Here is a 25,450-nt window from a genome sequence, read left to right on the forward strand (position 1 = left end):
CTGCTGACAGTTTCTGGTGACGGTCCTATTCTGGTCTTCAGCCGTCACCATTGTACCTTTCACTGCAACGATCCTCATGGGGCTTGGAGCAAACCGCGAATCTGTCTTTCTATTCACCGGCTGTTGCACCAGAACTTCATCTCCTACCTGGAGCTCCGGCGGCACCGCTCCTCTCCGTGCATCGGTACGGAGCCTTGCATTTTCCTTTGCCGCCGCGTCTCTCTGGAGTAGATCATGGTCGGCCGGCTCTGCCTGCGCCGTACTTCTCGGGATGCGGGTTCGCACCTCATATCGGAACATGAGCTCGGCAGGCGTCTTATTTGTGACCTCATGGGGAGTGTTCCTGTAGTCTCTTAACAGGCGGCATAGCGCTTGGTGTGTATCGACTGCGTCAAGCCGTGCCCTCTGTAGGGTCTTCTTGATCGACGCCATGAAGCGCTCTGCCATTCCATTTGCCTGGGGGTGGCGTGGTGTGATCTTCATGTGCCTGAACCCCAGGTGCTCTGCCAGTGTTCCAAACTCGTGTCCACAGAATGGTGGTCCGTTGTCAGACTTGACCCACTTGGGGATCCCCCACTCACTGAAGACCTCTTCTATCGTCGCCGCCACTTGAGTGAACGCCGTGGAATTGACCACCTTGGCAATCGGGAACCTTGAGTGCTCATCTATGAAGAGTAAAATGTAGTCACCCGCTTCAGTCGGCCCGTAGAAGTCCATGGCTACTCGTTCCCATGGGTGATCAGGTATTTGAGTATGTTGGAGTGGGGGCGGACGTTCTGCAGGGGCTGTGCACTGACAGGCGTGGCAGTTCCTTACCCACTCGTCAACGGCCACATCCAGGAGGGGGAACCACACGTGGCACCTGAGCTGCTTCTTCGTGTTCTCGGCTCCTCTGTGACCTTCGTGCGCTATGCTGACCACCTCGCTCCTGAGTGTGGCGGGGATGACGATCCTGCATCCTCTGAGCAGGATATTATTGTCCTTCACCGCAAGTTCACCATGTACACGGGCTAGCCGTTCGATTTCTTGTTTGTTCACCCCCGGGTGAGCTAGGATGGCTCTGTGGTGATCTTTCCACTTGCTGGCCGTCGTGAGGCTAATCGCCAGGGCTGTCGTTGGGTCTGCTGCCGATGCAGCCGCTACCCTTTCAAGGGACAGCGCCGGAGGCAGCGCCCGGGCCGCCACGTACTGCACATACGCGACGTCGCCCTTCCGTGCAAGCGGGGCCCCTACGGGGTGTCGGGAGAGGTAGTCTGCGGGGTTGAGGTCGCCCCCCGGGCGGTGTACAATGTCATAATCATATTCCTGGAGGCGGATGCCCCACCTCTCAATCCTCGGTGGCATCTTGGTGTGCGGGTTCCCGAACAGTGATAAAAGTGCCTGGTGGTCGGTGACCAGCGTGAACCTTTTGCCGATTATGAAGTTGTGGAAGTGCTCACACGCCCAGACCGCTGCCAAGCTCTCCTTCTCGGCCTGGGAGTAGGCTAGTTCAGGCGTCGACAGCGCTCGGCTCGCGTATGCAACCACGTGTCTGGGGTTAACATCCGCGCCACTGGTCTGGGCCAGGATGGCACCGAGGCCTACGGGGCTGGCATCCACTACCACCTCGGTGTGCCACAGCGGGTTGAAGTATGCTAGACGGTGAGCCTCCGCAAGGGCTTGCTTGATGTCCGCAAAGGCCTGTTGGCAGGCCGGTGTCCATTCGAACGACGACTCCTTCTGCAGCAGTTTCCTCAGCAGGTCTGTGATGGAGGCGTAGTGGGGGATGTACCTCGCACAGTATCCTGCCATGCCGAGGAACGAGCGGACGTCCGCCACTTGCCGGGGCTCGCCGAGGTTGGAGATCGTCTCGACCTTCTCGGGGTCGGGCATCATGCCATCCTTGGAAAAGATGTGTCCAAAGAATTTGAGTTTCGTTTTACTGAACCGGCACTTCAAGATGTTAAGCGTGAGGCCGGCTCTCTGAAGGGCTTCGCAAGTGTCGTGTAGTGCCCTGTCATGGGCTTCCTTGGACGATCCAAAGACGAGAATGTCGTCGCTGTAATTAAGCGCCCCTTTTATAGGTTGGATGATCTGGCGTATTGCCTCCTGGAAAATCTCAGCGGCCGATGAGATTCCAAAGTTCAGTCTCCGGTATCTGAAAAGCCCATCGTGGGTCGCAAACGTGGTTATGGGCCGGGAATCAGGGTGGAGCTCCAACTGATGGTATCCCTGATTTAGGTCCAGTTTGGAGAACATTTGGGCACTGTTCAGCAGCACAATCATGTCCTCGATACATGATCCCGGGTGTCTCTCCCGTTGAATCGCCGTGTTGGCCACCCTCATGTCCACACACAACCGGATCTTTCCCCCTTCCTTGGGTACTACCACGAGGGGGGACACCCACGGCGTCGGCCCCGTCGCCGGTTCGATGATGCCGTCATGGAGCAGTTGCTGGAGTGCCTCCGAAACAGTCTCCTGGAGGTGGAAACCAACCCTTCTGGGATGTTGCGGCACTGGCCGTACGTCGGGGTCGATGTGGAGCCTGATGGGGGGTCCCCGGAGCTTTCCTAGCCCCTCGCATAGCTTGGGGAAAGCACCCACGATGTCTTCTTGTGAGACGAGCGATTGAGTCTGATGAGAAGCTATCGATCCTACAGCGTTCCCCAGGCTGGGGTAGGCCGCTGCGGCGGTGATTACGTCTCCCACATTCACGTGGATCTCGATCAGCCCCAGAAGCGACGCCGTGTGGTAGCTGAGGAGGCATCGACTCCTGGCGAGAGACCGTATCACGTGAATGGTCGCATCCACTTGCCGCCCATTCAGGAGAAGGCATTGGGTGAATTGGCCCACCGTCTGTAACGGGGTGGCAGCTCCCCACTGGAAAATTCTGGAACGGGACGGATTGAGCTGTGGTGGGCATGGTATACGATCATAGTCTTGTTCACCCATGATGTTCACGGTGGCCCCGGAGTCAATCATAAATTGAAATTGGCAGTTCCCCATCTTGAGCGGGATTTGCGGGGCCTCCCTGGCCTCTTTGTTATCGAGTATGAGGTTCACAAACTCGTCGTGGTCGTATTGGTCCTGCGGTGCGTAGTAGGCCATCGCCTGGTCTTCTTGGTAGAGGGTCTCAGGCCTGTAATCTGCAGGAGGGTTGTCATATTCGTCTGTGAAGTGTCTAGGCTGATCAGCCTGATCGTACGGTGGGGCGTATCCTGCCGCTTGGTATTCATCCATCGCTCGAACGTAGCGCCTCTGCCCGAAACCCTGTTGGTATGGTCTAGGCTGACTGTACTGCAGGGGCTGCGGCCGGAAAAGCATTCTGGGGGCCGCCTGGGGTCGCATCGGAAAAGGTACGCCCTCCCTGCAGACGGAGTGAAAGTGTCCTTCTCTCCCGCAGTTGGTGCATCGCTGGGACAGGGCTGGGCAGGACCCCGAATGGGGGAAGGACATCCCGCAGCGGTAGCACTGTCTTTGTAGACGCGGGGTGGACGTCGAAGAGGGTGTCGGCGGCCTGTATGGCTGAGGGCCCCTGTCGCCTTGACGGGGGGGCAGTATGGCGGCCACAAGTTCCCCCGTGTCTGCTTTAGGGTTGCTGGAGTGTCCCATGGCTGAGGCCTGCGCATCCACCCTCTCGTGAATGCGGGCAAGTTCGCTGACCTCGGGCATGGTGAGCGGTTTTTTGAGTAGCTGTTTCTTGAGTGCGGGGGAGAGGCACCCTTCGATTACCCTCAGTCGAATGGCTTCCTCTAGCGAGAACGCATCAAATTGGCAGTTCGCCCCTTTCACTCGTAGACGTGTGATGAATTCGTCGACAGTCTCTTGCGGGAGTTGGGTGCACTGGTTGAACAAATATCTTTCATAGTCCCGGTTGACCTCAATAATCAGCAGTCTGTCCAACGCACCAATCAACTTGGGAAATGTATCTTGGTCTGCGGCCGGAATGGCCTTGACAACCGTTTTGATTTCCCCCCCTACCAGGTTGAGGAAAATGTCTCTCATGTTGGGGGAGTCCCCGTCGCCTGATCCTCTCACGAAATGACGAAAATCATCCATCCAGTCGGTCCACCTGGGGCCTTTGGTGGCTTGAGGAGTCATGGTGAACGGCGGGGGCAGACGTAGTTGAATCGACTTCGCCGCCCGCGGCAGTTGGGGAGAGCCCTGGCTGGACCCAGGGTTGGAGGTGCTCATGGCGCCTGGGAGACGAGGCCCGCACGTGCGTAGGCGACGCGTGGGGCGAGGTAGTCGGGCCTAGGCCGAGCCTACGTGCACCCGGCGCCCGGCGAAGGGAGTCCGCCGCTTTTGCCGATTCAGGCCTCTTCAACGGCCAGGTGTCGACAGGCAGGGTACAGGACGGAGGCGTGGGCGGTATCGCTTCCGCGGAGCTTCGGTGGAGGAGGTCCGGCGAGGCGGAACCGGCGGAGTGCCGTGTTGAGCGGAGGTGGAGCAGGAGGAGGAGGTTCGCTGGGTTGCCCACCACGAGCGGGCTGCTGCAGGAGGAGGACTCCAGTGTGCGGGAGAAATCCTCGTCGCCAAATGTTGCCTAGGGATCTAGGCCCAATGAAGGACGCACACACGGAGAGATAGGAGGAACTTCTTTATTCTTCTACAACCAAGCAGGAACTGGCGCTGGCTGCGCACGTGCCCCATAACTCCCTTGCCCACTCTAAACTCCGCCTTTACAACGGAGGGGGCTCATGAGCATTAACCCCTTGAGCCCCGGGTAACAATTACCTACCTCATTTTCTTTATTTAGTTGGTAAGAAATGAAAACCAGGAAGTTTAGGCCTCATTTGTGAATTTTCCTCTCGTTTGTGAATTTCACTCTATCTAGACTTATCCTCTGAGTGGAATCCCTAATGAATTTGTTTTTGATCTCATTGATCTTTTCAGAAAAAAGAGCTTAACTTGTTTTTTTCTAAAAAGGAAGAGTTATTTTTCGATGTGTAGTTTCTTCATGAATGGGAAAGGTGATTTTTAGCATTCTTTCCCTGCAGTCTTCAAGTGGTCACTCATACCATGCACACCCATGCAGAAAGTCTAGTGCTCTTCCTTGCTGGGGTGGCAATCTGCAGCACAGTTCAGAACAACTGTGACTCCATATTTGTATCAAGAGCATACCTTAGCTAAGAGATTCATAGTAATGCCACTCTTGTTCTGTACACCGGACAAAGTCATTGCAACTGCAGCGACCCATTTTTACCAATGAATAAAGATGGAATAGAACATACAGATTTATTTATTTAATTTGCTTTACATACTACCAGCTATGCTACTTTGTGGCCACTTCCATTTCTTTATTTTGCATACAATTTCAATCATAAAATTAAATTTAAAAACTCTATGTTGTTGAGGAAGAGGATATTTTGGTTCAGAGGGCGTCCTCTAAATATTGTTAAAGGGGGAAAGACGTGTACTTGGCTGAGGGTGGGCGGTAACCCGGGTGAGCCTTAATTATTAGTCACAATTTAGGAGGTAATAAGGGAACAAAGAGATAACAGGCTGTGCTGTGAACTTCGCCACCGTTCACAGAGTGAGTCCCCTGCTTGGAGCTGATAGGCTGCTGTACCCTGTGTTCGTACAGATCAATTTCCAGGAGTTCTGTGAATAGCAGATGTCTTGGCTGTGCTTTCAATGTTGTGTGGGTTAAAGTAATTAGGGGTCTCTTCTCTGAACTACCTGACCCGTGTTTTGGCTACTGATCGGAGCACTGAACAGTGTGTGGACAGCCTTTCCAAGTTTATTGGGTAAATGCCCTGAAATGCCTTGGCACAGATGAGCCTGAACATCCTTCATTAGGGAAGAGACTGGTACAGACACCTTTTCAGTCCTTTGCCCTCGAATTCTAGAAAGACACCGTTGCGTTGATCGGTATGATGGCTCTTAAATTACTTATCTGACTGGCATTGCACGAAAATAAATGTTAAATGATCGCAGTGTCCACACACGGCATCACCATCCGGGGCGTATACCTCTGGTATGACAACAAAACAATTCATGCAGTTAATGGCCTTTAAAAACGCTGATGAGCAATCATTAACACATTTATCATTAACACATTCATCAACTGTGAATGCACACATCCCTAGCCATATCTTTGGTCCCACCGATGCAGAGGGAGCAAATTGTGGATGCGAATAATGGAAAAATTGTTAATGTGCACATGTCTTTACACTATCTACATAGGAAATATTCCGATACATCTTTTAGCACAACCTTGAAAATGGTTTCACAATTCTCTGCATTTATTATTGAAACCCGATTTAAACAGAAAATAACATATAACATTGTCCACTTCGACTTATAAAAGAAAGCTGTTTCTTCTGGATTTGGGGATTTGTCTGTGGAATTATATTTCTCTCCCCTCACTCTCTCTGAGTCTTTTCTTCATGTACGTGCACTCTGTTATTAGTAGCCCGGTTTCCCGCCCTACTTCTTTCCCCATGATAGTCTTAGACAAAGCTCACACTTGACTTTCAGTAAAACGTCAATGTGTGGCTGGCACTGTCCGCAGATCTCTGGCCCCTCTGGCATATCAAGTAGTGCTGGCATCCCTCAAATGCAAGGTATGTCCATCCAGTTTTGATAACTAAAGAACAGGGAGTTAGGCTAGAAGAGTATTTAATGCCAACCAAGTTTGCAGAGTCCGAAAGGGTGCTCCCATGGAGTGCATTGAAGGAACACCAACAGTGATTTAATGTTTATGCCCCCAACGCACTGACATGGTTTTTGCATCACAGAGGATCAGTTCTCTATGGGGTTTGAAGTCATGCAGGCAGCCAAAAAAAAAAATGAATGGGGCAGAGACTTAAAGTGTATAGAGCAACAAAGAAAATCCTGGAAGTAGGCTCTAACAGTTTTTTTTTATAGAAGTGTGCTTAGCTTGCAGGTTCTGTAATTACCATGAAGAATCCTTGAAACACTTGGTACTGTTTTGCCCAGAGACGAAAGAGGTAAGAATGGGGTATATGGGGCCAGAACTAGGCAAATATTTGACCCACTCAATAGAGGAATGGTGCACAATAATGCACGAGCGAAACAATAACAAACTGACGTTTGCATTATCCTTCTTCCTAACTAATCTGCAAGAGAGAATCAAGGCAAGGATGAATTGGCCTTGTGTTACGAATAGTGCAAAGGATAATTGCTAATGTGTCCTTGCTGTGTGTTCAACTGGAGAAATGTTGAAATGGAAATGTAATAATGTGTAGACTGCGTTTTAAAAGTTTGTAATGAGCTAAAAAAAAATAAAAAAATAAAAAAATAAAGAAGTCTGTCTTTGGCCCGCAAGTGCACATTTAAAGTGACACAATCATCTGTTTGTAAATACTGATGACTCCGACTCAGGAAATGTGTGCATAGCACCGGCACGACCCTGTGACTTCATTCTCTGGCAAAATCCCAGGTGAAGCATGAAGGGAGAGAGTAAGTAGATGAAGATTGTCATGGGACAGGATTAATGGCCTGTGTGCAGCAGAATAAAGAAAGACAGTCAGTGGTGGAGTTGAAGCCTTAAGAAAAAATATTGAGCTTTCTTCATCAGAGAAAAAACACTCTCCACCCATCCTTCCCTCCCCTCCAAGGCATAGTGGCCCATTTCAATTAAAAAAGTTGAAACCCCCTGACTCCATGCCTGGGACCAACATGGACCCTGGTGCTATCTGTCACACTCTTCCTTGATTTACACTTTGTTTGGGTGGTGCAGCATAGCTTAAAAATAAGGCCAGAAACCTGTGAGCCCACTGAGAAGCCAGCCTCAGTTTAGACGCCAAGACATCTTGGCTGTCAAATCCGCCTGCTTTCAAAATTAAGTGCTTAAAAAGATCATGCCAGTCATGCCTGCCAGCCAGCCCCAACCCTTGTACCTAGGATTCAGAAGTACCTCTTGAGGACCAATTAAAGATGCAACATATTGCCTTTTCCCCCAAATACTGATTTCTTTCTTGAAGGTTTCATCTTGTGAGAGAACGATACACTATTTTGTATTGTCTGAGGGGACACAACCCAGCACCCCTCATCCCTTACATTTTCTCCACTTCTCTCTCTGACTCAGCGTCAGCTGGCATTTTCGTTTACTTATTCCCACCCGCTTCCTATAACCTTTTGCACTTTGCGCACATACACCATAGCCGCTAGTGCTTTTACTCTCCCTCTAAAGCTAGTGCACAAAGTGGTACATTTTAACACCAGCAATGGGAAATAGCATTTCCGATGGAAGAATGTGACTGTTTTGTTCCATGTTCACATTAGCTGCAAAAATAATTTATTGATCTAATTATGAGACCTGGCACATTGTTCTGCACTTCCCGCTGTGTAATGGAGCTGCAATGGGTAAACTCGTCCCCACATTAAGAATTGAAGAGATAATGGACAGAACCTTAACAAAGCACATGGGAGGTACTGTGTTATTTTACACCTCACTTCAAAAGAGCGAGCGAAGAACCATTGCATTAAAGAGGTCAAAGGGAAGGACAAATTAGTAGTAGCCAGTAAATGGTGCTGCACAGTATGCCTGGGTGAACTTTCTCAAAAGGTATCTGAGGGCTCTTGCAAAACTCTTAGTGAGATGCAGGTAGATTCCGTAGTTTATATTTTTCTTCCAGCCTGAAACTTTCTGAATCTCTTAGAAGAGCCATACATATTTAGGAAATAACAAAAACAGCTTCAGCATGGGAGAGAAAGGGTAGGGGAAAGAGAGGGGTTGGGTGAAGGAAGTACCTCAAGTGGCTAATGAAGTCGAGGAGGGCTCTCTTTGGGGGCATAGCCAAATGGGCTCCAGGTAAGCGCCACCTCTCCCCTCAGTCATCCCTTTGCAGGGATCATCGCCCTCGAAAGTAAGGTTGATGATCCCTGCATCTCTTACATAAAAGGATACCTGGCGGGGGTTGGTTTCACATCTTTTCATCTTTAATGGTAGCTCTGCCAGGCTTCCCTTTAACTAACAGATGCAGCTATCACCCTTGAGTGATTGCTGCATCTCTTAGTTAAAAGAATGCCTGGCTGGGCCGGGGGGCACGCAACCATTAAGGATGAAAAGGCGAGGCCTCTGAAAGCCGAGGCCTTAGTTTTCTAAAGCATGAAGCTCCTGTGAATGAGCAAGAGCGCCAGGCTTTATAAATAAAGGGCTCAGCTTTCAGCAGCCTCACCTTTTCTTCTATAATGGTGGTGCCAGCCCCCAGGCATTTCTTGGTAAAAAGGGATGTCTGGCAAATGCCATTGCCACCATTATGGAGAAAATGCCGGTTTTGCTAAAGCCTAAAGCTCTTGCATATGAGTGAGAGCTTCAGGCTATAGGAAAACAAGCCTTGGCCTCTAACAGCCACAACAGCTGGGGCTGCCAGGGGACATTAGGGAGCCCCACCAGGGCCCTGTCTCAGCTAGCCCCAACCGACTTAAAGCCTGAGTGAGGCTGGGAGCATGTAAACAGAGAACATGGTGTCCTGTGCATCTGTGAATGTTTCCAAGTAGGCCAGCACATTAAACTCTGCAGTAAGATATCCAAGTAAATGAATGCACCTACACAGGGATTTATATGTGACCGTCAGGTCCCAGGTTGGAATCTGGGCAAGAATGACTCAGCCTTTAATCCTCTGAAGTTGATCAAATTTGTAAAGTTGAAGTAGGATATTGTAAGATTGCTCTTCAGACAACAGAGTCATTCATGTTTGAGTTTGCTTTTCAGCATTCAAAGGTGGACACATTGAGCATAATTGAGATTTATAACATTACAGTAATGTAAACGAAATGCATAACAGCTTTAAGAGTCACTCATGCATTAGGGGTGCATGCTGAGTTTGCTTCCATGAGGACTACTGAGGGTTTCTAATTAATAATTGGGCCAGTCCATGGCCTCAGAAAGGCCATTAAGGCTGAGGCAAAGACAGTCACATGTCTAGCATTCGTGATGTAGACGCTGACGTTCCTCAAATGAATGCCATTTTGTAAGGAAGAATTGTAATGTTATGAGCTATGTTCCTGGGTAAAAAACATAACATATATACCATCTTCCAGTGTGGATTTAGGAAGGGTTATTCAACGAGTCACAATCTAATGGTCATGAACCTGCTGAGAACTAAGGCACGCAATAAAGGTGCACCACCTTTATACGCATTATATATTGATTTTAAAGCAGCTTTCGATACCATCCCTAGAGAACGTTTGTGGTCTAACCTTAACGGTCTTGGTTGTCCAGCAGGCATCCTGTATTACCTTAGATTGCTGCACTATAATACGTCAGTTAGACTGAAATTAGATCAAGAGGGACACCTGACTGATAAAGTGCAGCAGAACAGGGGGGTGAAACAGGGTTGTGTGACGGCCCCTTTGGTATATAATCTGTATGTCCATGACATACCATTGGCCATAACGGCCGTCTCAAATTGCCCACCTAAGATTGGGGAGTTGGTATGCACTGTCCTGGCTTACGCAGACAACTTGGTCATTTTTGATCACACAATCAGTGGCCTGTGTAGATCGGCCACAGCTTTGTGGGAGTATGCGAATCATAATGGCCTGACTATCAATCTTGATAAGACTAGGGTATTGCGATTTACCAATAAAAGAGTATCACGCGTAAATCTTATGGTGGGTAAGAACATAATCCCTTACGCCCCACAATATCGGTATATGGGTATTGATTTTGAGCCTAGCGGCGACTATAGTATATGCAAACATTCTCGGAAGATGCGAGCAGCACAGGTTACATCGCTGGTTGCGAACTTCACTAACAAGCAAGGAGGTTTTACGCTATGGGGCACTCGCCAACTCTATGTGCAGGTTTTTACACCCATGGTGACCTACGGACCAGAGGCCCTGTTTGACCTAGATCTTAGCTGGCTACAAGTAATAGAAGGGAAATTCTTGCGGCGGGTCTTGGGCCTAGCCCCAGGAATTCCAATGGCCATTATACGCTTAGAGCTGGGAATACCTTGATTGAAAGCTATAGTGATGAAAAAGAGATTGGGGCTTTTTATTAAAATGCGTAGTGGTACAACAAATCCAGTATTGATTGCTGTCGATAAGGAAATATGTAAAAAACAAAATTCCCCCTCACCCGCTGCTATAATGTTAAGATATCTTGCTGATATAGGATGGATGTATCGCGAAGGGGACTATACCAGGCAAGTCCAGAGAGCCCTTGACAAGCGAATAGATATGTGGGACTGGCTGGAGAATTTTGCCCACCTCAGTGCATTGAAAAGTTATGAATTTGTGAAATTCAGGTTGTACACATATATGAGACCGCAAGACTACCTTAACTTATCCCCTTGCAAAAGACTGCGACGCTTTATACTCCTATTAAGACTGGATCAACTCCCGACTCTATGGGTCACGGGCCGGAGAGATCAAATGCTGTCAGAACTAAGGATTTGCAGATTGTGTAAAATCAATAATGTTTTGGAGACAGCACAACATGTTCTGACACAATAACATATATGTACAGTAAGAGACCTATTCTCAAATCTGTGTTGGTCCATGTGATGAGATGTGCTAGTACATCTCATTACTTGTGTCTAAGAAGATGTGCTCTACTTTGAAAGATTTCATAGATGTACATATGCAGATTCCCTTGTATATCCTCATTGCACATTCATACACATAAGAGGGTGTTTGAGCCCATTTTACTGTGTAACCTGAATTCAGAAATGGGATGCACATTTAATAAACACATTCCTCTGTGTCTCTCTGGAAAAGGTGCAGTGGAAGTGCAGGGAATGACACAGTAATTTCTGGCACATTCATGCATTTAAAAAAAAAATATATGAATCAGCAGCATCATGCATAGTTTCTGTCCTACTTACATTACTATCTCTCAAACAGAGATATAATTGTTTTTTGTTGTTGCCCATATCACAATGGCAAGCCCTTTCAATTCGTTATCATGATGAAATGCACTCTGGACAGCCAGCTGGGTTTAGGGAGCGCAATACATGCTCCAGACACTAATGTCTGCAAATGGGCTGGCCGGTGCATCATTTGTGCCGCAGCACAGAACCATGGGAATGCTCACGCCACCTACGTGAACAAGGTGACCTGCACTTTTCCCAAAGCAATGCATGTAAAGAAATACATCCTCTGCTCAACTTTTATTTGCATTACACTTGGTGAATTTGGCACTGTTTTTTTAAAATAAAGATTTCTTTAGTTAGCTGCAAACTAGAGTTAATTTGTGTTTCCATATTAAAGAAGCAGCAAGGTGCAAGTCATTAGTCATTTAGACACTTTGCTTTCTTTGAACATCCCTCCCAGGAATGGCTTGGACCTATTCCATTGCTTGTAACTTTGCTTTGGACATGTGGTGGTAGTGCCAGGTCTAACCTGCTCAGCCCAGTGTTTACTGCAACATTTCATCAGCAGGGAATTGTCCCCAGCTCAACCTGAATCTGTCCCCCAAAATCTATTAAAGGTTTGTATGAACCTGAATCACCCGAAGACAGGTGAACATGCAGATGATGCAGCGTTCGTCGCATTCCTTCACCCGGGTTTACTGAATAGCCGCCTACCACAGAGGTAGAGACAATGATGCACATGGCATCAAGCTACACAATGATGTAGCTCTATAACCGCAATGATATACCCCCTACGCTCCCTCTGGTGTGATGTTTCTACCCGCGCATTCTACCTGCAACCTTAAGTCTTCCACCTGGTGCTATTCTTACAAGAAGTTGCATTTGCTGTTCACTGCCAGCTATTTTCAAATGTGCTTAATACGGAATGTGTTTGTAAAACACTGCTTTTAAGCTAAAGTAAGCAAATATTAAAGACCAACTTGTCTTCCAAATCTCTACTATAAATATATTTTTTGTGTTACCCCGAAACACATAATCCAGTGTATAATTAAAGTGTTGTAGAAAACTCAATTATAGAAAACCATACTATGAAAGATTCTGTTAACTCTCCTTAAGTGTATAATTTGCTGTGCTCTCTTAATTGGCTTGCGTCTGTTTTTACTGTAGAACGTTCTCTCAGCTGTAGCTGTAATGCAGTTAGCAAGGCGTTCTTGGACTCTTGGAACTAAGGAACTGTACGGGAGTGACGCGGCTCAGTGGGATTGCCTCTCTCGTGCTGAGATCTTTGTATGGGCGGCACTTGACTGGTTTGATTCCCGGCAAGGCCCACCCAGCATTCAACGTTTCCAAGGATAATACTATAAGCACTGTTAATTGAGGTAACACTATCAACTAACATGAAAACCACACGTTTTTGGGGTGCACTTTATAAACAGCCATGTTGCTGTAGCCCAGTAACTGCTGAACCCATATGCATGCATTGGTGTTGGCCGACCCCTTAGCCTCACCCGAAATAATTTGGCTTACAAAATTGGTCTATTCACTAATTGGTGAAGCAGATTAAGTCCTACCCCCTCTCCCCCACCTAGTATAATAGCAGCCATAGCTCTCAACTCACCCGCTTTTGGCGGGTGTCACCCGCCAAAGCATCTACACACCCGCCCACCCGCCAGCTCATCTGTTTCACCCGCCTTGGCAAAGGTGGGAGCTACTTGCCGGGACCCGATTTCGAGATCCCGAAATCGGTTCCCGGCGCGACTCTTCCTGCGCGAATGGAGGCGTGAAAAGCAAGTGTCATGCTTTTCACGCCCCCATTTCCTCCCCCTTCCCCTCCCTGGCGCTCTCCTCCAATGAGAGGATTGTGCCTGAGAGCATTCCTCCCCACCCCCCTCCCGTAAAAGGTCAGCGACATAGAAGTAGGACTGCCGTTTCATGTTTTTACGGCAGTCCTACTTTTATGTTTATGGCCTTTCTGGGTTTTCACCCGCCTTGGTATCAAAAAAGGTTGAGAGGTATGAGCAGCTCTAGCAGCGTTTTGGCCTGGGAACATTTTCGTGTTAGATATGTTATGTGAGTTAATGGATATGGTTCTTCTGTTGGTATGATCGGTGGCCCTGCAAACTGGAACCCCATTGTTGCACAATTCCATTCTCTGATTGGCATGTAAGCGCAAGTCCCACCCACTGCCAACTTTAAAAGCAATGCTGATGGCATTGACCACCATGAGTACATACAGAAATGTGAAACATGACTGGTCGTCAGAGACCATTAATGCCGATTAACCTTTGAAACATCTGTTTACAGAAAGAGATGTGACATTGTTAAAAATCACTTGGGATAATGACCCTGTCACAGGTTTGGGCTGGGTCTCTGACAGAATGCCATCGGTGAAGGTGGGCAAACCCCAGCTTTTTTCATTTTGTAACACAAAATAATGCTGGTAATTATGCCTCAGAAAATGTGCCCTGCTAATCGGTCTTACTCATCACCTCCATGCTGAAAAGTTTGGTGCAAACATGCAACTTTGCTGGAGCTGTTTACTGACACCATAGCAGCTGCTCTGTAGTTTGGCAATATGGCAGTTACAGAGTAACACATGCATTCTTGCAAACAACATGGTGGAACCGAAGCTTCCAATAGTTCCAACAGCCAGGAGCTGCCCTTTACCATGGGCAACCCTGATCCAAATGACATATAATTCTACATCCCCAAGGACTGATGGCAGATTAAAAAATATATAAACCATGTCTGGTTTGATATGGTGACCTGGGGGAAAATACGTTTTTGCAGGCTAAAACCCTTTTGATGTAATTTGATTGTCGGTTTGGTTTTTAATGACTAATTCAGCTGTCAGGGTTTTGTGTACCACTGTCTGGGGCTCAGTTATACCCAAAACAAACCATTTGGGTCCAGCCATACAAGTTCCCTTTGTTGACTCGTTGGAGACTTGTCACGTTTCCAAGAGAACAGGATATCACCTATGGGTAAGGATTGGACCACAACTTCCGGCATTTGCCAGAGGACCACTAAGACCCTCTGAGGGACTTGCCTGCAAAATGATGCTCCCTGGGCCTACACCACCCAGCAGTCTGCCTTCAAGTGTGGAAGCCACCTGGAGCACTGTGATTGGCTGCCAGAGGGATATGTGACACACTGTCTCCCTTATTCAGTATCCACTGGGCTTCTAGCCGCAGAGTCTGCCGCTAAAGGCCAAACAAAGCTAAGGTCTGCTCCCTGTTTGGGCCTGTTAGGACTGGAAAGGGCCCAGGGCCATAACTCCTTTTGAAGCCAGGCCTTTGGCAAACTCACCCTTTACCTGGCTTCTGCTTCCAAAGAACACCTTCAACCCAGGCAGGTCACGGTGCCAACTCTTTTTAGACTCTATATAAATGGTACAATAGAGACTGTGTTGTCTTCTACGACGGATGCTTATTGTTTGCTCATGACATGGTTGGTGTCTTTGACCCCTGTAGGCCTGTGAAAGCAATTCCTTTTTTTATTTTATTTTAAACTAGTTGATTCAATTTGACATCTTACAAATATATTGTAGTATACCATCAATTACCATAAACAGTACAAGTTAAACTTCTTCCCCTAGCCCCCTTAAGTACATTCCTAAATCTAGTAGCAAAAAATGAAGGAATGAGGGCAAAAGAATTGGATAAAGAGAGAAAAGAGCAAGGAAGAGAAAAAAAAGAAAGAAAAAAAGGCCTACCACCCATACCCACTTTACCATCTGTGTGTTGACGTCTGTGACAATAATGGCTTACTAATTAATCGACTGAAAACAACATTTATGGTCTTCAAACCCCTTTGAGCAAAACAACCAAAACAACCAAAACTATGCCTTCAGATTTATGTTTCCCTCAATAAATAAGTTAGATCTTTTGATTATTTGGGCATGTGGTTTATGGACATGTGCAGCTGGGCCTGTCAGTTGGAAAAATCCAATCTTATGTTATGTAGATATAATGCTGCTATTGCAAGATTTGTAATGGACCACAGTGAAGGAGCACTGAGGCCAACCCTAAAAATCCCCAAACTTCTATCTTGTCAGGCAGCACCCTATGGCTCAGATATTTAGGAGCATTGTACAGTCAGAATATTAGTGTTTATGGAGAATGCATTGCTAAAGAATGTTTTGAATTTGCCAAGAAGTACCTCTTTGATCCCCCTCCATGAGGAGACTGGCTTAAGTTATATTGGATGCATTGTTGCACTCAAACCCCTGCTTTATTGGATTCAGATCTGAAGTGCACTGTCACTATTTAAATAGAGAGGCCTTGCAGGATGTTCGAAATCTGGGTGGGGGTCTTGCCATGGAGTAAACAGAATTACGTACTTATTTGGGTTGTAACAATTATTAGACGAATCCGACCACCATTAAGCCAGATGAAAAATTAGCTATTCAAACAGAATTTCGACACTTAATTAAATGGTTAGTTAAGTGTTATTACGTGGCTTGACTGGTCTACATTGGATGAAGGCGAATATAGCCACATAATAATACATATATTTGCTGTACTCTTGATGCACAATTATTGCGCATCAAGGCTAAAGCAAAGTTACTGTGCATCAAGCGTAAAGCTAACATGATAAGTGTTATTACAAGCTAACATGATAAGTGTTATTGCGTGTCTACACTGTCCTACATTGTTGGTGCCAGTCTATATATTCTTTTTTATTGTGGCATTGGCAAATATTACATGGCATCAGGTGTAATGCAGACATGATACATGTTACTTGGCAGCTAGACTGGCCTACATTGATTAAGAGTCAGTATAGTCATGTATTAACACATACCATGTTTGCATTACCATTGATGCCACATACAAAATGCTATGATGCCTCATTTAGAATATATGCAGAATGCACTACTCGTGTCAATCTGCATATACCTTCTTAATGTGGCATGGCATTTTTTACTTGGCATCAAGGGAAAAACAACCATATATGTTTTTATGTGGCTAGACAGGCCTACATTAGTAGTGCTGATCTGAATCTACTTTCTTAATTTGGCATGACATGTTTTACTTGACATTAAGGGTAAAACAAACATGATACGTGCTCTTACATGGCTAGCATTGCCGATGGTGCCCGTGTGCATTTACTTTCTTACTGTAGCATGGCATTTGTGCTTTTTACATGACATTTAAGGTAAAACAAACATGATGAGTTTTAATATGTGGTTAGACTGGCTAAATTGATGACTCCAGTCTAGCCAAATATTCTTTGTGTTTAATGCCATTTTTGCACTTTGCATCAAGGGCAAAAGCACAAATAAGTGTGATTACTTTCTTGGTATAGCCAGTCTGGATATACTGTATTTCTGTGCTTTGGCATTTTTTTGCATTTAATTGAAATCAAGGGTAAAGAAAACATGATGAGTGTTATTACATGGCTAGACTCGCTTATATTGATGGCTCCAGTTTAGCTATATATTCTGTGTGTGTCATAGCATTTTTGTACTTTGCAGCAAGGGTAAAGGCAAACATAAGTGTGGTTACTTGGTATACTGGCATATCTTGGTATTAACAGTCTGGAAATACTTTATTTCGATGACATGGCATGTTTTACTGGCTAAGAGGCATTATATGGCAATAATGGAATATACTGGTGCAGCATGCATGGATATATATATATATATAGGCACAGCCAGCCTGACAATGTTTTATATAATGGTATATGTTGTGGGCCTAGACATAATGAAAATGTGTTGAAAAATGGTCATGTGCTCTGTTGGTAAATTACATCTACTGGATTTGTTAATGTGCAACCATAAAAAAATGGATTGCAATTTACAACTTTTGCCCCCTAGTTCAGAGAAAGTGCTGCAAAATGCACCATTTTAACCCATTATTTAAAAAATGTTATAGGGGAAAATTCCACCAAACCTCTGCTTTTTGGTTCGGACTCCCTTGGTGTACTCAGCCCTCCTGCATATTGGACACATATATTTACGTCGCTCCAATTCCAAAATTCACCATCCGCCACTGCTTGCCTATTTCTTGTACACTTCATCATGCATCTTGATTTTGCCTGATTCCTCCTTCTACTTACTCCTCTCCTCCCCTTCTCTCAAACCGTCAGCCTCAATTTGGTGTAACTTCTGTTTCACTCTCTGGCCTCCCCATCTTCCTTCTTCCCTCCTGCACCCACACCTCTCCATTGAGACGCTCCCATGCTCCCAGGATCTCCAACCTCATCTTTATCCCTTGCCTACCACACAACACCTGCTCCTCTCCCCACATCCTGTTACTCTTTCACTTGGCCTTTGGAATGCACAATCCCTCTGCTACACGTCTCGCTATATCACTGACCATTTCAGCTCTTATCACCCCCAACTTTTACTTCTTGCTATCACAGAAACCTGGATCTCCCCTCATGACTCTGCAACACTAGCAGCTCTCCACACTGACTCTGCTACCTTCTCCCAATCTCCCTGACCTGTAGGGAAGGACGGTTTTGTTTGGATCTTTATCAATAAGGCCCTCAACACTGCCCCTCTACCACTGTCTGGCATCAATGCTTCCTCTTTTGAATATGACAATATTCAACTCATTCCTCCTTCTTATCTTACTGTTCTGGCTCATTAACTCTCTGGCCCTCTGAATTCCTTCTTCACTTATCTGACCCTCCTTCTTGAGCCACTTCTTATTGACATCACCATTGTCATGCTCAGGGACTTTAACCTCCCTCAAGTCATCGGCAGCTACCTGCCTTGAAATTAACTCCCTCCTGCCTGGCCACTCCCTCTTCTCTCTCCATCACCATCCTACCCACTCTGGTGGAAACTGTCTTGACATTGTCTTTCTCTCTAATTCACTCTCTTTTCTGACCTCTCCATTGACCCCCTCTCCCTCTGATCACTCTATTGTTCACTTTCAAATCTCGGTCCCTTCCCCTTCTTCTTCTCATCTCCCATCTTCAATGACAAAAGAGCAAAAGTCAGGCAGGACTTTCTTGCCCCTTGCATTGAGGCTGTGATGACCTCTCTTCTGTCTCTTTCCCCTATTCATACCTCTTGCATTGACCATGCTTTCACTGACTTTCACCATGAACTTATGACTCCATTTGATCAACACTATCCTGCTTGCACATTCACACCTTCCCTTCCTCCACTTTGGATCTCCTCTGAAATTCAGACTCTCCATGACCTAGGACACTAGCATAAATTATAGACACCTACCCAATAAAAAAATCCCTTTCTGCCCGACCCTCTACACTGGACACTGCCAAATCCTCCTACTTCACAAACCTAATTTCCTCCCTTCGCAATCACCCCTGCAAACCCTCCAATCTTTGCTTACTTCTCCCAAGCCAATACCCATCACCTCCACCCTTTCTGCTAATGACTTTACTACTTTTCCTGTAACATATCTAGCCTTCGTGACACTCCACAAACCATCCTCTCTCTCCCACCTCAACCTTCCTTTTATCAGCCACCTGTCCCCCTTACCTCTTATACTCTTGACTACTTCTCTACCACCTCTCCTATTGAATTAGCACCCTTCTGTTCCAGTGCCAACCCATCTTGTGACCCTTTTAACCCTTTTGCTCCCCAAATGGTCAAAGACTTTGGGCCTCATCACGAGTTGGGCGGTATCCCAGCGGTAAATCCATTAGTGTTACTGCAACTTGGGACAGAGCTATTAGCGCCGGATCCCAAGTCGCGGTAATGCGTACATTCCCATTTATTTTGAGTCCAAACGACTATATGGGGCATTTGTAGAACAATTATCGCAGCACAAATTGTGCCACGGTAATATCACCAAAAATGGACAGAAAGTCGGCGCAATTACCACCAGCTCAGAGCTGGAGGTGAGTGCTCCAACTCTCCCCCAAACTCGGGATGGGGCGGAGCGGTAATGCGGCGGTAATAGCATTATTGCCGCATTTCTATTGCTCTGCCCAACCCCTGATGAGGCCCTTAGTCTCAATCACATGCTCTTATCCCTCTGAGCTCTTTAATTCCTCTCTCTCCATTGGACTCTTCCCTGCTTCCTTCAAATCTGCAACTTCAAATCACTTCCTGTGGCCATCGTCAGCCTGCCCAATCTCCATCTAAGGGCCACAAGAGACTCCTTTTGGAACACCAATCAGGAAGTAATCTCTTCATTCTCGCAACACCAGGAACAACATCAGAGAGATCAACCACTGATTGGCTAGGCAATCAGGTGATGAGACCTGTGATGTCACATCTGAACTGCAGATGGGGTCCAGCCCGGGACGTCCCAGTTAAGGGTGGAACAGTAAAGGGCGAAGTCTGTCTGTTGACCTGCCTCTTTGCCTCTCTGCCTATGAGGCTTTGCTTTTGCCTTCCTCCCTGCTTTAGCTGTGAGTACACCTTAGCTTCTTGATTACTGTGCTGTCTCTCCACACTGCAGTAATCACGTATTATGCATTGGCTCTTGCTGGCGAGTGTTATTTGCCGAATATACTTGTAAGAAAACTATTTAACCTTCAATTTCTAAACATTTACATTGAGGAAATTCACCAAACCAGTTTATACAGTTGTCTTTAAATAATTGTTACTTGTCCAGTGTAGGGTGCTAAATGGATTCACATACAAAAAAAACCCCATTTCCGACTGTGCATTTGAATGGGAGCATTATTATGTCACTATACCTGAAAGCAGAATCTTACCTGCAATGTCGCTGGGGCACCAGGCAGGCCAGGTAACCTAGTTGTCTGGGAGGGGATGGTGCATTTTTGTGAGGCATGATAGTTTTAGAAAAAAAGTGTTCCAAATATATAACTTGGTGCCGTTTTTACACCCCGTAAAGTGGTCAGGGCCATTTCATACTACTTAAAAAAAGGATGGCTATCTTACTGACTTAGAAAGGCCACACCTTTCATGTACTTTTCAGACGGCCCTTTTTCCTTTAGTATGTATGTGTTATTTTAAAAAGGGTGGAGGAGAATATTTCCCAAAAAAGAATACAATTACAAGTGTAAGACATTTTCAGAAATAGATGTGGGGTCGAGATGCTTGCCAAAAACACTGCCTGTGCATCCCCACCCTACTTTCCTTGCAGTTTTAATGGATGGTTTTCAAATCCAGCAACAAATGTATGCCCGCATCTGTCCTTTCATATGGCCAAGTCCCTAACCGAACCAATCACGACCAACAGAGATGTCTGTAATAGATCTTAGCAGTGACTGAGATGTGGCTTGGTTGATGCGGCAAGTCTTGATTCGTCATAAAGCATGTTTCGTCTTCTTTTACAGAAGGATGGGGCTACTCCAGAATCCATGTACTTGATTGGTGTAAGTCTTGGAGCGCATATAGCTGGATTTGTGGGACAAATGTACAATGGGACACTTGGAAGGATTACAGGTAGGATGGTCATCCTTGAAAAAGTAAATTCTATCTAAATTATGTATATTATGTGGCAAATGTAACTTGTACATCTGTGAATGAAAAATGTCAAGCAGTATTAAAAACACATTTCGTAATGTATGTATATGGGACATATGGCCTGAATCACAGAACGTTTTTCAATGCTTTTATAACATTGAAAAACGCTTGGTGAATTATGCCATTGTTTTTAGGGATTGTCGAACAATAAAGTGGCTTCCCCATGATTGGCTGTCTGAAAATAAGTAATGCATAAAGTTTTTTCAAGTACAGCTAAATCTTTACATTGAGCATCCCATTAACTGCTTTGTGCTTGTCTAAGCGAGCCCCTCTAGGTCAGCGGTTAATGTGAGGGATGGGCGAGCTGGCCCAAATCAGATTCGAGCATATCTGAACGATGGGGGCTCGTCTCGAAAGATTCGAGCCATTTGGATCTGGAGCGCGAAATGGCTTGACATTGTCGAGCCAGTATTCGAGCCACTTGTACAGCTATGACTATTTGATGTCTCGACTCGGCTCAAAAAGTACTCTTTGGTAGTACTGCATTCTGTGGTATGCTGATTTAGGAAATGATGCAATGGAGCCATCATTTCCTGCATGGAGCAATTCTGTTTCAGGGAGAGCAGAGAGATAGACCTCTGTGCCTTGGGTGGTTCATCCAAAGCCATCCTTTCTCCAAAACCCCTTTTACTTGAAAGACTTCAGTTTTGCAGTTGAATTATTTTACTATAAGAAAAAATGATTATTTTGGTATTATGATGTTACTTTATTTTAACATGACAGAAAAGAAATCAGAGCCTGGTTCACCGTGGCAGTGCCCAGTCAGCAAGATGCTGGCTCAATCAGTGCCATGTTTACACAGCAGTGTACTTAATGTTTCCTCCCATTCAAAAGCATGTTGCATTTTGTTTAATCGTATCCCTTTAGCTTTCTGTTATTTTACTGTTTTCTACAAATACGTCTTCTTGTTATATTCCATTTTTCCTGATTGCTTCTTTTGTTCTCTTTTCATTTATTTTGTTAATTTTATAGTTTGTAGAGTGGTGTTTTCTATTAATTATTTTGTTACATCATCTTCTAAACAGGCAATCTTTTAGTTTTCTTTGTGAACATTTTATTTTCCCAGTCAAAAGTTGAATTTGTTCATCAGGCAGCTTATTTTCGTGCCCCAACTTGTCAGCTAATCTGTGAAGGGAAGACAGAACAATTTATGTGTGTGAAAGCGAGAAATACAGTGGGGGTTATTACGAGGTTGCCGGTCCGGAAACAACGGTACTGGTAAGCTTGCCGGTACCGTTGTTTCCAGACAGACAAACTACGAGTTCTGCGAGCGGGTGCCTTTTCGCCCGCCAGATCTGACCTGGCGGGCGGAAAGGCATCCGCTCACAGGCCTTGATGGATGCACCTTCACCATTCATGAATCCAATGGGACTCGAATGGGAATGGGGAGCAATATTTTCCGGCGCCCGGCAATGAGGAATTACCGGAACACGCCAGGGCTGTAAGGCCTGGTAAGTCCCCATTGCCGGGCGCCAAAAAATAAATGACTCCAGTGGCAGCGTGCCCGCATTTACCAGCACAGCTACTGGCGGACTCATAATGAGGCCCAGTGAGTGGTTTTTCTGTGAGTTTGTGAAAAATATTTTTTTTTTGGGGTGACACATTTGTATCGGTATCATACCTGGACCGAGATCATGTAATCTTTTGGCAAGAGGGAGAGCAAAATGATAGAGAAGACAAAACAGGTGCCTAAAAAAGTCACTAAAGGGCTAGTAACAAAACTATTGAATGCTTTACAAGCGCTTGTGAAAATGTGTGCAGGACCTTCCAGGTCGTAGTGACCTGGGCATTTCTGCACCAATGAAGGTATCGGTAAATGAAAGGTCTTTGACTAATATTGCTGCAAGCCAATTAGCAACCAAAGAAGGAGGTGCCACTGAACAAAACTGAAAAAGTGACAGTTTGTGACACCACAACAGAGAGAATGGGAGAATCTGAATCTGATGAGTCCTCGAGTGAGCTGGGTTCACTTAAAAGAGAACCGTTCCATGATCTAACTGACAGTATAGCGGGAGTTAATTCGGATGTAGCGTGTGCAGATACTAATCCCATGGAGAGTTTGGAACAAAGTGAAACCCAACATGCCGATAGAGCAAAGAGAGAAAAGGATAGCAGGACAATGTTTCATGATTTTCAATCAAGGAATCCTGCAAATGAAATCACCAACAGCCTGAAAAAAAGCCCAGAAAAAACATGCACACATACAGAACGGTCCTCAATAGTACCATTGAGAAACCCAGAATCTCAGGGCATCATGTTTAAAGCACTAAGTCCTCAACATCCTATGTTTGGAGCCACTTTTGAGTCAACCCTGAAGATATTACTACAGCTATCTGCACCATATGTAAGCAGAACATAAGTCATGGAAAACAGGCAGCGCGAATGAGCACAACTTCGCTTCTGCACCATCTTGAGCAATGTCATCCAGTGTCCAACCATGAAACGGACAGCACAAATTATTCTGGCCAGACAACATTCGTGGTTGAAAGTGAGAAGATTGATGACACAAACTCGATTCGGGATGTAATATCATCAGAGCGTAGTAATACACCACTTTGGCAGCAAACTATAAGTTGCATGTTAGGAAAGAGAACTGCCTATGCTAAAAACCAAAGAGTAACCTTCGAAATCAACCAGTTGATTGGTGAGTTTATCATCAAAGACATGCAACCATTCGGTGTTCTAAAAAACACTGGATTCAAAGCCCTCACTAATTTCTTTGCACCATGCTGCAACATGCCACGACCAAGTTTTTTTCCAACTTTTGTAGTTCTGCGATTGTATGAAAACCTGTGAAAAACTGTACATTCTACCCTGAGGGTCAGTGAAAGCCATACAGTCTATTTAACAACAGATATGTGGGCCAGCTCTCAAACAGCAGATTCCCTGTGCATAACCCAGCATAACCATACAAGTAGGGTTATTAGCTCAGATAGAACACTCATGCATAAATATACTCCACCCATAACTAACCAAAGGGCACCTGCTAAGAAAACCTTTTAAGCTACTCGTGTCCTCACAGGGCGACACTGGTCCTGGTTGTGTCAAGGGAGTGCTCTATGAAGCACACTGGATACAGCCATCTCAGGGAACGTGTCATACCATTTGACATTGATCCATTCAGGTATTGAAGATAAAAGAAGCAGTTGTGGTGCAGTCTTTCCAGATTAGCTTGCAAGACGGTGAGCTCACCAGCCAGTGTTTACTGCAAGCACTTTTTTAGTTCAGCTGGTAATATCGTGTCTGAAACACATACTCGACTCATTGCAGAAAATATTCTTCTGCTTCCTTTTATAAAAACAGAATTATTTCCTCCAACCACTGCTCCCAATGAAATGGGTGACAGGGAGTCAGACAACCTGAGTCGATACATGAACATGCTGTCTATATTTGAGGAGGAGGATGATCTTTATTAGCAATTACAATGGGGGTCATTACGACCCAGGCGGTAAGTACACCAACTTTAACACCATGGTGTAAACTACGTTTACACCATGGTGGATGGCGGATTTACCGCCCCATTCCAAGGTGAGTGGGGCGGTAAATCCCCATTTCCCATTTACCCTTCCCCATTCCCATGTTTGCCCCATAGGGCATAATGGGAGTGGGGAAGGCGCTAATTACGGCACCGTAAATTACAGTGCCGTAATTAGCACCAAGGCGGTTTAGCGCCATGGATTTTAACGGCTGCTAAAAGCAGCCTTTAAAATTGGAATCAGGTGTTAAGGGTTAACGACGGCGTTAACCCTTAACGCCTGAGTTGTAATGAGGGCCAATGTCTGATAAAAAACAATAATTTGAGTCTGAAAATGATTGAGAGAGGCCACCCAAACACAACACAAATGATTATAGCCAACTGTTATAACAGGTATGCAGATTTGGGATTTTGATAAAATAGCCTTAAACATATCTATAATAGGCCAGCACTTCTAGAGACACCGTTTCTCTAGGGCTTTTCTAAAGTCATAGGAAATGGCACAAAAACAGCAACCCCGGAGATGGCACCAACCTCAGAATTCCCCTGGCCAACTATGGAATTCTGATCACTGAGGCTAAAGCTGCGCACTACTCCACGACCATTGTGGCCGCCTCTAATAGAAACACAGCCCTCTTCAAAGTAGTAAAGCATTGTACCAAGCGCTCACCCAACCCTGAGTTGCCAGCAACCCAGGAAAAATGTGATGGAATCATTAATTGTTTCTTTGAACAAATAGACCAAACCCAGAGAGTTCATTGAATCAAGCTCCCCCAACTTTAC

General features: G+C 45.7%; 1 protein-coding gene across 1 annotated transcript in view; it reads left to right on the forward strand.

Annotated features, from left to right (window-relative positions):
* The window catches only part of LIPI (lipase I), a 420,036-nt gene that overhangs the window by 209,412 nt on the left and 185,174 nt on the right, over positions 1 to 25,450 (forward strand). Inside the window, exon 3 of the mRNA XM_069636429.1 lies at positions 21,003 to 21,111. Within this exon, the coding sequence (XP_069492530.1) occupies positions 21,003 to 21,111 (109 nt within the window). The remainder of the gene's footprint in view (positions 1 to 21,002; positions 21,112 to 25,450) is intronic.

The sequence above is a fragment of the Ambystoma mexicanum genome, chromosome 7p, assembly GCF_040938575.1.
Source record: "Ambystoma mexicanum isolate Mex_15411 chromosome 7p, UKY_AmexF1_1, whole genome shotgun sequence".
Taxonomy (NCBI): domain Eukaryota; kingdom Metazoa; phylum Chordata; class Amphibia; order Caudata; family Ambystomatidae; genus Ambystoma; species Ambystoma mexicanum.